The following is a 16,152-nucleotide window of genomic DNA, read 5'->3' on the forward strand; positions in this document are numbered from 1 at the left end:
AGAAAGCGACACAATATCTGAATAGGAGGATGCTCCAAGTGATATGATGCATCTCAAGTGACAGTCCACCTTGATATTGATGGATATATATCTAGATCGTGATGTGCATCACAATAATCCAGTGATGTGCGACAAATGGAAAGATTGCCCACTCCCCGGAAGCACAATCTTAATGCGCATGGGTCAAATATACCAGAAGTGGAGGTTCCCTTTAAGGTACAGCCTGGGACTGGATCCTCTCTTCTACAGAGGTGGGTGCTAGAGATGTCCCTCAGCCTTGCCCTCAACTGGATGTGCTATGGTAGGATCTGGTCAGACAGGCTCCCCCTTCTCTGGTCCTGGTACATTACCTGGGATCCTAGATGGATTTAATTATAAAATTCTGACCACCCACGAATAGTAGGATGTTGACCACCCCCAAGGCAAAACGGAGAAAAAAAAAAAACAAAAAACTTCTGTGATACCACCATGTAGCGCCCGGCGGAATGACACCATGGCTGGCTGGCTGTTTTGAATTAGTGTATTACCTTCATGCTCATTTTGCAAAATGTTTGTTCTTCTTTGGTTTATATACTTCAGCTACAGATTGAAAAGTTTGCCAGGAAGTAATCTTTAATACTAAAAACCCCCTAAAAACTCGGATCCGGGTCACAGAAAAGCAAAAAGTACTAATGCGCAGACGTATTGTAGTTCAGGGACTCTACCTCTTGAAGCATGATTTACAAAATGAGACCATTGGATACAACTTTTATCATTTATGACAAGATAGTTACCTTGGTTTTTGCAATAGGCTTCCTCTCAGGATATGCTGTCTGGTGTGCAGGGGAATCTTTTAAGCTGAACTCAGGTGAAGACTGCAGACTCGTGTCCATGTCCTGACAAAAGCAATGTTATGAATCTAGAGAGAAACCGCAACACTTTCCAAAATGTTACTTTTACTTTGCATGGTAAACAGGATGAGATTTTGGAGTTAAAAATAGAATAAAGCAAATCTGTTAAAACAGTGGTTCTCAACCTGTGGGTCGCGACCTCTTTGGGGGTCGAACAACCCTTTCACAGGGGTCCCCTAAGACCATCAGAAAACACATATTTCCGATGTGTAAAGAGCAGCTGCTGTGTAGAAAGCAGCTACTGTGTAGAAAGCAGCTACTGTGTTGAAAGCAGCTACTGTGTTGAAAGCAGCTACTGTGTTGAAAGCAGCTACTGTGTTGAAAGCAGCAGTATTGGAGGTAAAACGACACTCATGAATTAGAATTACTGGGTAAATAATTTTATGGTTGGGGGGTCACCACAACATGAGGAACTGTATTAAAGGGTCACGACATTAGGAAGGTTGAGAACCACGGTGTTAAAAGCAGAACACCTTCTCCCACTGTAGAGATTTATAGATCTATATCCTGTATATGTCTACACACATACATACACACCCAGGCTGATTCTCCTGCATGAAACACTTGCAAGTCATTACGTATAAAGCACGATTTGGTGCAGCAATACAGTGAACCCAAGCTGCCATGTTGTCACCCCCAGGGGTGCCCAGGCTGACATTATGATGTCACCCCCCAGGTCCATAACAGCTCAGGTGAAGTGTGTTGAATTATGCAGGCCATACATGTTTCGAATACCGAACGATTTTTCGTCCGAAAATTGGAAATGTCGGTCGCTCGGTAATCCGATGGTGCCATCATTGATTTAGAAAATCGGCCAACCGAGTCATAAAGTTCACCCCATATAACAGGCAAAACTTCTCTTTCTTCCAGGTCACGGCTCATGCGCATATTCTTTTCAGAAAAACGATTGTACGATTTGACCATCATCGACTTGAAAATCGGTCATTTTTCACAAATTTTCCAACATGCCCGATCACCGAAAAGTGAAAAAAACGGGTGGAACATGTAACATGTTCCCAAAAGGTGAACTTATCCTGTAAGGTTTTTACCTTTATAAATTCTATGCAGTAGGGTAAAAAAAAAAAAAAAAAAAAAATCTTCTGTTGCAGAGGATCCTCCCTTATACTTACTTGAACCCGATCCAGCAATGTGCACAAGAGTAGTGACTCTTCCAAGTCACTGGGCAGAGAAGATTGTGGGAGCCATGGGCAATCAAATCCTGTGATGAGGGAATGGGTCTGAGCCCCGCTGTCTGTGTCAATAGATGCAGACAGGGCGGCTCAGGATTGAACCTGCATGAGCGACATTATAAAAAGCAGCCTTCTATAGTGGCACTCATCAGGGGGGAGAGAGCCAGGAGTACCAGAGGAGGATCGGGACTGTTCTGCGCAAAATCAGCACAGAGCAAGCAAGTACGACATGTTTATTATTTTAAATTAAAAAAAAAATATTCATAAAAATGTAAAAAAGTTGCCAACTACACCATATTTAAATTTTTTACACAAGCAAAATATTACATCTTACTTACTTCTGAGCTGGAGTCCTCAATCTCCAGCACAGTCATTTTGCTCTTCTGAGTGCTGGCACATTGGGTTGGGTCCCCATTGGAGTGAACAGTCTGATCCAACTGAAGATCATCTGTGTCTGACTCTCTACGGTGCTTAGTCCTCTGAAACCTTCTAAGAGACAGCACAGAGGGACAAGGAGTCTCGGGCTTAGGATTCCCTTTGGCCAAACTTCCTGACCAACTAAAACAGTTTCTTGGATTCTGAAGTGGAGAATCTACATTAGATTTCACATCACAATCAGAGGTGGGAGATGGAGTCAGCTCTCTTTTACACAGTTTGTTGCTTTCCTCAGTTATTTCCGTTGCCTGGTTGTCCTCCCAAGTCCCTGAAACATTTGTGGTTGTGCAGTCTGTTGGCTTGAAAACATCTACAGAAGAGGAGGTGGTCGCCAGCTCAGATTGGTTGCAAAAAAACCTAAAAAAGAAAAAAAAAATGAATAAAAAAGAAAGAGTTCACACATGAAGAACAGAATACCCCCAACGTGTACTTTATATAATCTCCAAGGAGATTTCCTTAATTGCTCCCTATTGCTCTTAAAAAGGAAGTAAGGTCAAAGCTTTTTTTCTCAAGTGGGTCACAGGAGTGCATTTAGGTTTCCCACTCATGTGACCCCAGCTCAGGGGACAGCAGGCTAAAGTCCATTGTTGGCTGACATAACAGACCCGCTCCAGTCTTCAGGAGGATCCTGACAGTGTCACGATGCACCCAGAATCCTGACCAGCAGCTGGTTCAGCCTGTCAACACGTGAGTGATAGCCTGAGCCAGCAGCTATCGCCTGCTCCAGAGTGCTGGGGGGCAGAGTAGACAGTTACCGCTCTCTGCTCAGAGTGGACCTGAGAACTAATATTATTATACAGTATTTATATAGCGCCAAAGGGTATGCTCAGCGCTGTACAGTAGCAAGGGGGGACAGAACATGGGACCATACAGTAACAATACAATACACGAGGGGTTCGAGGGCCCTGCTCTTTCGAGCTTACAATCTAGAAGGGAGGGGAAGGTGGTACAGGAGGAGATGGCTGTGGGGGATGGAGTGGTGGGAGGAGTGGAGGAGGTTAGTTGTTAGGTGGGGTCGGGTGTTAGGCTTCCCTGAAGAGGAGGGTTTTCAGGGTGCGCCTGAAGGTGAGGAGGGTAGGTGACAGTCTGATGGATTGGGGTAGGGAGTTCCAGAGGATGGGAGAAGTCCTGCAATCGGGTGTGGGAGGAGGAGACCAGGGAGCTAGAGAGTAGGAGGTCCTGTGAGGAGCGGAGGGCACGGGTAGGGTACTATTTGGGTATCAGGTCAGTTATGTCGTTCGGGCGAAGCGAAACTAAGCGATCTGTGGCCACGTGATTAAACCGGTTCTCAGGTTTAGAGTAGGTGGAGAACAGCTTGATGCTGCAGCAGGTGGGCAAGTATGTAATTGTTTTTTTTTCCCAGTCTCACATTTTTCCTTTATATATACACCATTGGAAAGTGCAAGGAAAAAAAAAACAAAAAAAAAAAAAACAAAAAAAACAGTTGATCCTATAAGAAATTCAGTGAACTTGTAATTCCTGTTTGAGCCGATTAGAGCGCCAAATCCAAAAGCGGTATTATCAAAACCTCTCCCCCATCTAGGGGCCATTTTAGGGTGGAAGGGGAGGCATTTGCAGCAGGTTACACCCTAAATACAAGTGTAACATGTAGCATGGTACAAAAGATGAACTTGGCCTTTAAGTGTCAAAAAAACAACACTTAAGTCTATTCACCACAGTGCATCAGGACGCACTACGGGAGTTGCTCTGCATAAAAAAGTGACGTCTGCATTTATATGCAGCGCACAGCAACACACTACAGCATTCAGGTGTGAACAGAGCATATAAAAGATAGTCGTCTGTGTCCTAGCATTGAGCCAGTGATCGATCCCTAAATATTTAAGCTATTTTAAAATAAACTGACAGACATTCAGACTTTAATTTTTTAATGCTCCAGTGCTTGGCTTCTGAAGTCATGAGGGGGATTCAAACTTATCTACCTTCAATAGATCCATCTATGCGTATCATGGGGTCTCACACTTCATCAGGAACATGTACTATTACATAAGATTTGTATTGAAACAGAAAAAAAAACAAACTATAAAACGAAGGAAAGAAAAAGATGAATATAATATCAAAATATCACCATCTCCACTGGGGCAAAGAACAAGAGAAAAAAAAAAAAAAGTGGAGATAGTCTAAGTGGTATTTTGGTGATATACACACTGCTCAAAAAAAATGAATGGAACACTTTGAAAACACATGAGATCTCAATGGGGAAAAATATGTTGCTGGATATCTATACTGATATGGACGGGGTAACGTGTTAGGAACGTAAGGATGCACCATCATTTGATGGAAATGAAAAGTTATCAACCTACAGAAGACTGAATTCAAAGACACCTCGAAAATCAAAGCGAAACAAAATATGCAGCAGGCGAGTCCATTTTGCTGAAATTTCATTCCAGCAACTCAAAATGGTACTCAGTTTGTAGGGACCCCAACGTGCTTGTATGCATGCCTGACAACGTCGGGGCATGCTCCTAATGAGACAACAGATGGTGTCCTTCGTTATTTCCTCCCAGATCTGGACCAGGGCATCACTGATCTCCTGGACATTCTGAGGCGCAACCTGGTGGCGTCAAATGGACCGAAACATGATATCCCAGAGGTGTTCTATTGGATTTAGGTCAGGCGAGCGTGGGGGCCATTCAATGATATCAATTCCTTCATCCTCCAGGAACTGCCTGCATACTCTCCCCACATGAGGCCTGGCATTGTCGTGCACCAGGAGGAACCCTGGTGCTGGGCAGTGAGCACAGGGCCCACTAGAGAACGTCGGGCCCTCAGACCACCCTCATGAAGTCTGTTTCTGTCTCTGACCAAACAATCATTCACACCAGTGGCCTGCTGGGGGTCATTTTGTAGGGCTCTGGCAGTGCTCATCCTGTTCCTCCTTGCACAAAGGAGCAGATACCGGTCCTGCCGATGGGTTAAGGACCTTCTACGGCCCTGTCCAGCTCTCCTAGAGTAACTGCCTGTCTCCTGGAATCTCTTGAGACTGTGCTGGGAGATACAGCAAACCTACTGGCAATGGCATGTATTGATGTGCCATGCTGGAGCTGCTGGACTGCCTGTGCTACCGCTGTAGGGTCCAGGTATCACCTCATGCTACCAGTAGTGACACTGACCCTACCAAATGCAAAACTAGTGAAAAACAGTCTGAAACATGAGTATGGAAAAAAATGTCAGTGGCCCTACCTGTAAAACCATTCCTGTTTGGGGGTCATCTCATTGTTGCCCGTCCAGTGCACCTGTTGTTAATTTCATTAACAGCAAAGCAGCTGAAACTGATTAACAAAGCCCTGTGCTACTTAACTGACCAGATCAATAGCCCTGGAGTTTCATTGACTTGATGCTATACTTTGAATAAAAAAAAGTGTTCCTTTAATTTTTTTGAGCATTGTATATTGAAGTTTTTCTTTCCATAGAGTGTGTTTTATGTAAATACAAAATTCTATGTAATATACATGGTCCTTATGAAGCAGGTGACTCTGCAAAAATGCGTAGATCAATCTACAACTGAATTGAGAGTCTAGAACATCATTGGGCTTTGTAACCCACAGAGGTTCTTTCTGTATATTTCCAAAACGTTTTTTTTTAAACTTTCCTCATCTGTAATGTTTTTACTACCAATCTGTACAATAAAATGTGTTTAATACATCACTGTGTAGGAATGGTTCTTAAAGACTTATCCAAAGTCTCATCTAAAAAAAAGTTGTGTTTTTGCTTTTTTTCTGCCATTACTTGGGATGAGGCAGATGAGAATCTAACAAGGAATCTATGCCAGGCACCCCACCCCAGTAACCCCTTTGCTCATAGAACTAACCCAGAACCACCCTTCTATCCCAACTAAAAAACGTTTTAGCCAACCTTGGCACTGTTATTTTCATATACCACCGTCAGACTTTTAGCAATGCCTACTGCTGAAATCTGGTGTTGCACATTGGCTCTAAAAAACAACAAATTGTTTTTTATGGCTACTACTGTAGGCCTTATATCGGTTTATCAATCAGGACCTCTCTATGGTGGTGCCGAAAACCCCTCTTAAAGCAAACCAACTGCTGTTAGATTTTTGATTTCCACACCAATGAATTAAGAGATGTTATGGCACCTAGAAAGGTGACGCACCTGCTGCGAGTTCCAGTGACAGACACTAAACCACTTTGTTCGTTTCTCCTTTGCAACAAGGTGGCAAATTTATTCCTCACTTTGGGCTGTACGTCTGTTGTATTTGCCCGGTCATCTAGTGGTTGTAGAACATTTGATGGGGGAGAATCCTTCAGTTTCATTAAATGGTCTTCTCTTTCTTTCTTGGGTTTCTTATTCTGGGAAAAGGAATATTGACTGAGGAGGTCAGATTCTGACACCACACCTGGGGAAAAAAAATAAACAAACAAGGACTTGACTTTAGTCAGCCAATGGAGTTGCCTACTTCGCACCTTCCTGCACGGCCTATAGCAGATTGACGGCCGGGCAGGACATTCACTGTTGTGACTGGGGGTCATATGACGTCCTGTCAAAACGAACCGCTCACACGGCTCCCATGAATGGTTATGCTGAATCAAAGTTTCAGAAACCAGGATGACAGGATGCCAGCTTTAGTTGCATAGGCAACCTATAGGAAGCAAAAGTCTCACCCTGGATTACTGCACAGATCTGGAAGAAATACACAAAGCACGCCGAGATTCAGGAAGAATACACAGGACTTTAGTATTTAGGCAATATTTGCTTATCCCCAGAGTTAGGCTTTAAATATTTGGGGGGCAAACTATATTTTTGAGCACCAACTGGCTACTGGAATTTGAGACAAAAAAACTACAGGTCATGAGTGTTTTAAATATTTTCACACACCTTCAAGAGATCTTTTCACTGGGTTACTTGGGATGATTAACCCTCGCCGACTCGCCTTTTCTTCTGTTTTTGGCTTCTCCTCGTATTTTTGATTTGTGCAGGAACTGAAGTTTCCCTGCCAGATGCTGCCGGAATCAAAGACCTTGTTGTTCCAGCTGTGGCTCTTCTGTTTTGTCAGCTACACATAAGAAAAATAAATATGAACACAACTTACAAGGACAACCCACTAATGCTCCTGCTGTACAGATGAAAGCATTTTGCAGCCAAAAGCAATGTTTCACTTGCCACTGTGCCATTAAATGCTTTTTTCAGCTGTTTCCAGCTGAAGGCACCCATACCCTTTAGTGGGTAGATGCTTAAGAGGGTTTATTCACCTTAAAAGTGGAAACCCATAAAAACTTGATAAAGAGAATGTTCTTAACCCCTTGCCGTCCGCCTGCTGTTTATAAACGGCAGGGCGGTGGCAGTCCAGGGGCGGGTTGCCGTTCAGAAACGGCACCCGCCTTTTCTAGCTGTGCGTGCTCCCTGGGAGCGCGCAGCACCGCGATCCGGTGCCCGCTGTGTCCTCCGGACACAGTGAAACACCGATTGTCGGACGGGACCTCTGTACGAGGTCCCGATCATGTGATCACTGATTGGCCAATCAGTGATCACATGCAAAGTAGTAAGCAAGATGTTACTTGTGACATCATTGCTTACTACGTGTGAAATCTGTGAATGATCACAGAGGTCACATGGTACAGGGCTATTCACAATAGCCTTGTACCATGTGACAAGCTGTGACCAATCACAACTCACTCAATACTTCTCAATGACTGCAAGAATGCAGACAGAGAGAAAGAGAAATGATTGCTTTTACATCCTATATGGGTGTAAAAGCAATCAGTGCAAAAAAAAAAAAAAAAAAAATGTATATATTCATCACCCCCCACAAGTAGTACAGTGTCACCATGGTGACACTGTACTGCTAGGGTGACAGTATGTAAAAACAAAAATATAAAAAAAAAATTAAAAAAAAATGTTTAAAAATTATAATTTTTGGTTATAAACTAATTTGGATTTTTTTTTTTACTAAAAAAATAACGGAATAAATTTTGGCCAAGATTTATGATGAAATATTATTTGCAAAATTTTATAAAAAACAAACAAACACTTTTTCAAAATTTTTGGACTTTCATTTACATAGTAAAAAAAATAAAAATCCCAGCGGTGAATAAATACCACCAAAATAAAGCTTTATCTGTCTCAAAAAAATGGTAAAAAATTCATATGGGTACAGTATTGCATGACCGCGCAATTGTCATGTGATAGCGCTGAAAGCTGAAAATTGCCCTGGACAGGAAGGGGGTAAAAGTGTCTGGACAGGAAGTGGTTAAGCAAGGAACATGCATGCCATATTAATAATTATATTCCCAAAATGTGTTGTAAATTGCTTTGAGCATTGTTCCCGTTCCTTCTTGCCTGGGGCTGCCTTTTTGCTTCAGCCCAGAGCCCCTGAACAGCAGTAAATCTTTAGAGTTCATGTACACTGCAGCTGATAAATTAAAAAAAAAAAAAAAAAAAAAAAAATGCAGAAAAGCTTCTGAACATGAGGTTTTTTTTTTAGCAGCCCCTTAACTCTCCCTAATGTTTCCTATGTGCCCATGTACACATTGTCATTCACAGGCAGTTGACAGTCTTTTTTTGAACGCACCAAACTAGCTTTCAGTAGATTTTATCAGTGTTTCAACCGCACTGCATTCCTGTGCAAATCACATGCGATTCGTGTGAGGTGCGATTGGAGCCATACATTTTGTATGGCTCTATTTGCACCGCAACCTCGCCAGAAACGTGCAGGACCCTTTTTTGGGTCCGCACTAGAATCGGATCGCATAGGTATTCACACCTGTGCGATCCGATTCTGCACATTGCACCGCGTTTTGCGGACCGATTTTAGGGTGTTGTTAACATAACACACCCGCAGTGGTTCACATGAATGGGGTGCGATTCTGATGCGGTGCGGAATTTGCACTGAAAACGCTGCAAATTCCGCACCGCATCAGTGTGAACCCGGACTTACAGTGCAGCCCTGCCCAGCACCCCACAACCTTTGCAAAGATAAACTCTGGCCAGTTCCTCTTCCTGTTGCACCCTCCTTCATTCCTATGGCCTCCAAACTAAAGCTGCCCATAGGAATTATTGGACCATGGTATGCACGTGCAGTAGAAAGATGGCCAATAATAAAAAATATAACCACCACCTATAAACACTGAGCTACACTCAGGAATACCGCCAGGGGGGTTAAACAATAATTGAATCCAAAGACCATAAAACTTGAACTCACCTGGGGAAGGTCAGGATTGTAGCCATCTATTTTCTTCATGGTATTCACGTCCACATTGCCCAATGCGATCTGACAAGCCATAGAATCTCCCATGTTTCTGTTATATTGTTAAGGAAAACAGAGTGAAGAGATGAGATGTATATTACAGAACAATGCTGTGTGCTGCACAGTCACCAGACATGTCCTAAAACAAAAAAAGAAAAAAAAAAAAAAAAAAAAAGGAAGAAGTGTCTCACAGAAAATAATTGGCTGATTTACACTGATAAATATAGTTTGAGCAGGATTGAGCCAGTAGTTTGAGCAGGATAAGTGGAACCGCTGTCTGGACGTCCGAATCCCTTGAGAAAAAGTCTTGAGAACGCCCTGTGGGTGGGGCGAAACGCGTTGACGTACTTCCGGTCTGCCGTCATCTTGGCCTACATCACTTCCGGTATTTGGAACGCACGCCGACTTTTGCGGTTCAAGCGGCCATCTTAGAGGTGGAAAGCTGGTTAACCTCTACAGTGATTCTTAAAGGGTGAGATCCCTATATTTACAATTTGGAAACTTGTTTTCTTGAAGCCTTTGAGGCTATTAAACAAGGCCTGTTATTTTATTGAAACATGTGAGTGTCCTTATTCTATCAATTTATATGGTATTGAGTGGCAGTATTACACTATGTAGCCTTTCTTTCCTTGCACATTATTGAGGATTCCATGGAGAAGTAGAGTGGAGTCGATTGCTATATCTAAGCAGGGTGAAGAAGGAGATTTGAGTTCCTCTTGAGAGGCTATAGGATCCCTTATATCAATGATCTTTAACCCTTTTACTGTCAGGTCCATACTTGTTAGATTCTCTCTCGCTGCAGCCGACTTCTGACTGCTTAGATGAAAGCAGTGTGACAGCGGATTGCTTTCACACCCCCTGGTAAACCCCCATCACCCCGCCATGTATCCCGGGATTTGCTTGCCCATCTGTGGGCCCAGGAATGAAAGTAATGCAGTGCGATCTGCACTGCATTACATTCACTGAAGTACAGGTGAGTCGTAAAAAAAACAAACAAAAAAAAAAACAAACACAAGTTACACCCAAGCAACTAATCCTCCCCAGCCAAAAAAAATTTAAGGCCCCCAACCCCAGTGAAGGGAATTCTTAAGGCATTTAAGGCATCAGCATACCAAGACATTTTTGACAATTTTATGCTCCCAACTTTGTGGGAAGAGTTTGGGTATGTCAACTTCCTGTTCCAACATGACTGCCCCCCCAATGCACAAAGCAAAGTACATAAAGACATGGAGGAGCCAGTTTGGGGTGGAGGAACTTGACTGGCCTGCACAGAGTCCTGATCTCAACCTGATAGAACACCTTTGGGATGAATTAGAGTGGAGACTGCGAGCCAGGCCTTCTCCCCCAACATCAGTGCCTGACCTGACAAATGTGCTTCTGGAAGAATGGTCCAACCTTCCCATAGACACCCTCCTAAACCTTGTGGACGGCCTTCCCAGAAGAGTTGAAGCTGCTCAATATTGAACCCTACAGACTAAGACTGGGATGCCATTACAGTTCATGTGCGTGTAAAGGCAGGCCGACCAATACTTTTGGCAATATAGTTATGTCTTGTCGCCCTTTTCATTATTATACAGTATTTATAAAACGCCAATAGTTCGCTCAGCGCTGTACATTACAATGGGGGACAGAACAATACCAATACAATGCAAAACATGAGGGGTTCGAGGGCCCTGCTCTTTCAAGCTTACAATCTAGGAGGGAGGGGATGGTGGTACAGGAGGAGATAGCTGTGGGGGATGGAGTGGTAGGAAGAGTGGAGGAGGTTGGCAGGTTAGCAGGGGGTGGGGTAGGCTTCCCTGAAGAGATGGGTTTTCAGGGTGCACCTAAAGGAGAGGAGAGTAGGTGATAATCTGATGGGTTGGGGCAGGGAGTTCCAGAGGATGGGTGACACCCTGGATTTCAGTTCTTTCAATCAAAGGACGTTACCACAGTCTCCAAACTATGTACATCTTCCTGCTGTCCCCCCTCACCAGCATTGCACAAAGAATCCCAGAAAGACTCACACATGACATTACTGGGTCTAAAATACATTATGCAGTGAAAATATGACTATTTAAAAATGTAGTTAACATGAGCATGAGGGGGAAAAGGAGAAACCAAGGTGGGGAAAAGGAGAAACCAAGGTGGGGAAAAGGAGAAACCAAGGTGGGGAAAAGGAGAAACCAAGGTGGGCAAAATACAAGCGGATAAAATGTCACTTTTACCTACCAATACCAGGCTTCATGTTTCCCACGTCAGGTTTCCTTTACCAGTTTGGTCTGGATGTACATACGCTTTAAACGTTCAACACAAAAGGATACGGTCCAGCATAGCTTAATTCCTTAGGGTCAATGCCATCTTCATAAGGGTTAAGAGGGACCAGTTTTCTTTCTACTGGGTCAAAGACCAACTGGTACAGAAATGTATTATTAGCACGAATAAATCCATCTGTGTATCCATCAGGAACAGTAATGTTGGATTTCAAATACTGTCCCATTTTCTTAATAACCTGAACGAAAAAAAAAATCATTAATGCTGGTCACACACAGATTGAAATCCGAACGAATGGTCAATTGAAAAACGGAAATTTTGTGCGTTTTGTAATCCGATGGTGCCACCGTTGATTAACCACTTGCCTACCAGACACTTTCACCCCCTTATTTACCAGGCCAATTTTCAGCTTTCAGCGCTGCCGCACTTTGATTGACAATTGCGCGGTCATGCAACATTGTACCCATATGAAATTTTGATCATTTTTTTCTCACAAATAGAGCTTTTGGTGGTATTTAATCGCCACTGGGCGCTTTACTTTTTGCGCTATAAACAAAAAAAGTGCAAAAAATTTGAAAGAAAAAAAAAAAAGTTTGTTTCTATTATAAAATTTTTCAAAAAAGGTAATTTTTCTCCTTCACTGATGTGCGTTGATGAGGCAGCACTGATGGGCACTGATAGGCGGCACTGATGGGCACTGATAGGCAGCACTAATGAGGTGTCACGGATAGGCGGCACTAATATGCAGCACTGATAGGTGACACTGATGATGGGTACTGATAGACGGCACTGACTGGCATCACTGCTGGGCACTGACTGGCGACACTGACTGGCACAACCGCTGGGCACTGACTGGTGGCACTGACTGGCAGCACTGCTGGGCTGCACTGGTGGATGGGCACAGGTGGGTGGCACTGCAGAGTGGCACAGGTGGGTGGCACTGCAGAGTGGCACAGGTGGGTGATCTGCTGGGCACAGGTAGGCGGAGCTAGTGGGCGCACTGCTGGGCACAGGTGGGCGGAACTTGTGGGTGGCACTGCTGGGCACCGATCATCAGGGCATTGATCATCAGTGCCCTGATGATCGGTGCCGATCCCCGCTCTGACAACTGCCGGTTCTCGGCAGTACTTTCTTCACGATCTGACAGCGTGAGGAAAGTGCAGCTGAGAACCGGCAATTGCATTTCCCTGTGATCATTGGACACGGCTGATCACGTGGTAAAAGGCCGCTGTGATTGGCCTTTTACCACATCACGTGATCAGCTGTGTCCGTAGGACACAGCAATCACGGAGATCGCCGGGTGTGCGCCCCCTGGGGCGCGCAGGAGAGCGCGTTCTGGGAGGACGTCATATGACGTCCACCCAGAACTGGCCGGCCGCAGTGCAGCCGTCATTCGGCTATCTGCGGTTGGCAACTAGTTAAGAAATAAAACCAAACAAGCCTTCAATTTCACCTCATGTTGCTACAGGAAAGAAATTTTGGAGGCAGAGAATTTTCTTTTCTTTCCAGGTCACAGCTCATGTGCATTTCTTTTTTGATTCTCCGAACATTGAAATTTGTTAGTTTTTCAAATAGTTTCCAGCATACCCGATCACTCAAATTTATGGGCAGCAGGAAATACAACCACAGCTGCGGCCTTACTAAATTTGAACAGAAAATCATAATTAATATTTTCGAAAGAAAATTCATCTGGAATTTGAACCGTGGATAGCCAGCTTTAGAAAGCTACATCATCTTAACTGCTGGCATAAAGCTTTCATTTTATGAACATTTAAAGATGGGGTGTTTCCAATATACTTTTCTATATATGAATGGCTTTAGAAAGCCCAGCACCAGATCCTCACCTTTTGACAGGCTCTCTCATTTAAAGGTTTTAGTTTAACTAAAGATCAAATTATTGTTCACAGCTTAGTAAAACAAATCATGGAACTGTAAAAGTATACCTATAACTAAAAGCATTTCTATTTTGGTTTGGATAGAGCGGTGAGGGGTTTGAACCTCTGTGTGAGGTTCTTTCTTGCTGTCTGTGTTACCGTCTGATCAGCAATTTCACTGAGCATATCAGCGAGAGTTAGCCTAGGTTCACACTACAGCGGTTGCAGAAATCCCATGTGATTCGCACAGGAACCTCACCGCAATCCTGTACAAATCACCTGCGATTTGTATGCGGTGCGATTAGAGCCATACTTTTTGTATGGCTCTAGTCGCACTGCACCAAAAAGGTGCAGGACCCTTTTTTGGTCGGCACTAGAATCGGATCGCATGGGTATTCACACCTATGCGATCCAATTCTGCACATCGCACTGTGTTTTGCAGACCGATGTGGGGGTGTTATCATGCACACCCGCATCGGTCTGTGTCAATAGGATGCGATTGTGAAGTGGTGCAGAATTCGCACTGAAAATGCTGCGAATTCCACACCGCATCAGTGTGAACGAAGGATAAATCCAAAATTTCAAGTTGTCACCAGAACAGGAATAGAGGTGAAATCTTCCGATGAGAACACTGGTTTCCTTGACAACTGTCTAAGAGTGGATATCCCTCACTTTGCAAAAGTACTGCTGCTGCTCCCTTATGGGGTGGAGGTCCAGGATGCCCATTCATTCATGGTATGTCCCAAGTGTTCTGGGTTGAATGATACTGGGCTTTATTCAACCTGGAAGGACTGAGGGCTGAATAAAAAGTACTGTGAAGGACAGCTTTGGAATAAAAAGGTAAGAGTTAAAAGCAGTGTCCACTTTTTGTAAGAATTTAATAAATGCAACCATATTAAAAAAAAAAAATAAAATGCGCATTGAATATCGAATTCTGCAGAGCATTACAACATCGATCAGTGTGCCCCGGGTGCAATGCGCTGGATGGTGAATTGTTTATATTCCATCCCCAGGTACAGTGGGGATCGAAAGTTTGGGCACCCCAGCTAAAAATTTGTATTAATGTGCATAAAGAAGCCAAGGAAAGATGTAAAAATCTCCAAAAAGGCATCAAATTACAGATTAGACATTCTTATAATATGTCAACAAAAGTTAGATTTTATTTCTATCATTTACACTTTCAAAATAACAGAAAACAAAAAAATGGCGTCTGCAAAAGTTTGGGCACCCTGCAGAATTTATAGCATGCACTGCCCCCTTTGCAAAGCTGAGACCTGCCAGTGTCATGGATTGTTCTCAATCATCGTCTGGGAAGACCAGGTGATGTCCAGCTCAAAGGTTTTAAATTCCCAGACTCATCTGACCTTGCCCCAACAATCAGCACCATGGGTTCTTCTAAGCATTTGTCTAGAAAACTGAAACTGAAAATAGTTGACGCTCACAAAGCTGGAGAAGGCTATAAGAAGATAGCAAAGCGTTTTCAGATGTCAATATCCTCTGTTCGGAATGTAATTAAGAAATGGCAGTCATCAGGAACAGTGGAAGTTAAAGCAAGATCTGGAAGACCAAGAAAAATATCAGACAGAACAGCTCGCAGGATTGTGAGAAAAACTATTCAAAACCCACGTTTGACTGCATGATCCCTCCAGAAAGATCTGGCAGACACTGGAGTTGTGGTACACTATTCCACTATAAAGAGATACTTGTACAAATATGGTCTTCATGGAAGAGTCATCAGAAGAAAACCTCTTCTACGTCCTCACCACAAAAATCATCGTTTGAACTTTGCAAATGAACATATAGACAAGCCTGATGCATTTTGGAAACAAGTTCTGTGGACCGATGAGGTTAAAATGGAACTTTTTGGCCGGAATGAGCAAAGGTACGTTTGGAGAAGAAGGGGCACAGAATTTAATGAAAAGAACCTCTGTCCAACTGTTAAGCATGGGGTTGGTTCAATCATGCTTTGGGGTTGTGTTGCAGCCAGTGGCACAGGGAACATCTCACGAGTAGAAGGAAAAATGGATTCAATAAAATTTCAGCAAATTTTGGATGGTAACTTGATGCCATCTGTGAAAAAGCTGAAGTTAAAGAGAGGATGGCTTCTACAAATGAATAATGATCCTAAACACACCTCGAAATCCACGGGGGATTACATCAAGAGGCGTAAACTGAAGGTTTTGCCATGGCCTTCACAATCTCCTGACCTCAACAATTGAAAATCTATGGATAGACCTTAAAAGAGCAGTGCGTGACAGACAGCCCAGAAATCTCAAAGAACTGGAAGA

General features: G+C 43.4%; 1 protein-coding gene across 1 annotated transcript in view; it reads right to left on the reverse strand.

Moving 5' to 3' along the window:
• EXO1 (exonuclease 1) overlaps positions 1-16,152 on the reverse strand; it is a 50,433-nt gene that overhangs the window by 7,429 nt on the left and 26,852 nt on the right. Inside the window, exons 7-12 of the mRNA XM_089652725.1 lie at positions 12,041-12,228; positions 9,693-9,789; positions 7,370-7,547; positions 6,647-6,890; positions 2,419-2,872; positions 774-875 (exon numbers count right to left, since the gene is read on the reverse strand). Coding sequence (XP_089508851.1) covers positions 774-875; positions 2,419-2,872; positions 6,647-6,890; positions 7,370-7,547; positions 9,693-9,789; positions 12,041-12,228 — 1,263 coding nt within the window. The remainder of the gene's footprint in view (positions 1-773; positions 876-2,418; positions 2,873-6,646; positions 6,891-7,369; positions 7,548-9,692; positions 9,790-12,040; positions 12,229-16,152) is intronic.

Source organism: Staurois parvus, unplaced genomic scaffold (genome assembly GCF_062004578.1).
Source record: "Staurois parvus isolate SC_StPar_1 unplaced genomic scaffold, SC_StPar_1.0 ptg000691l, whole genome shotgun sequence".
Classification (NCBI taxonomy): Eukaryota; Metazoa; Chordata; class Amphibia; order Anura; family Ranidae; genus Staurois; species Staurois parvus.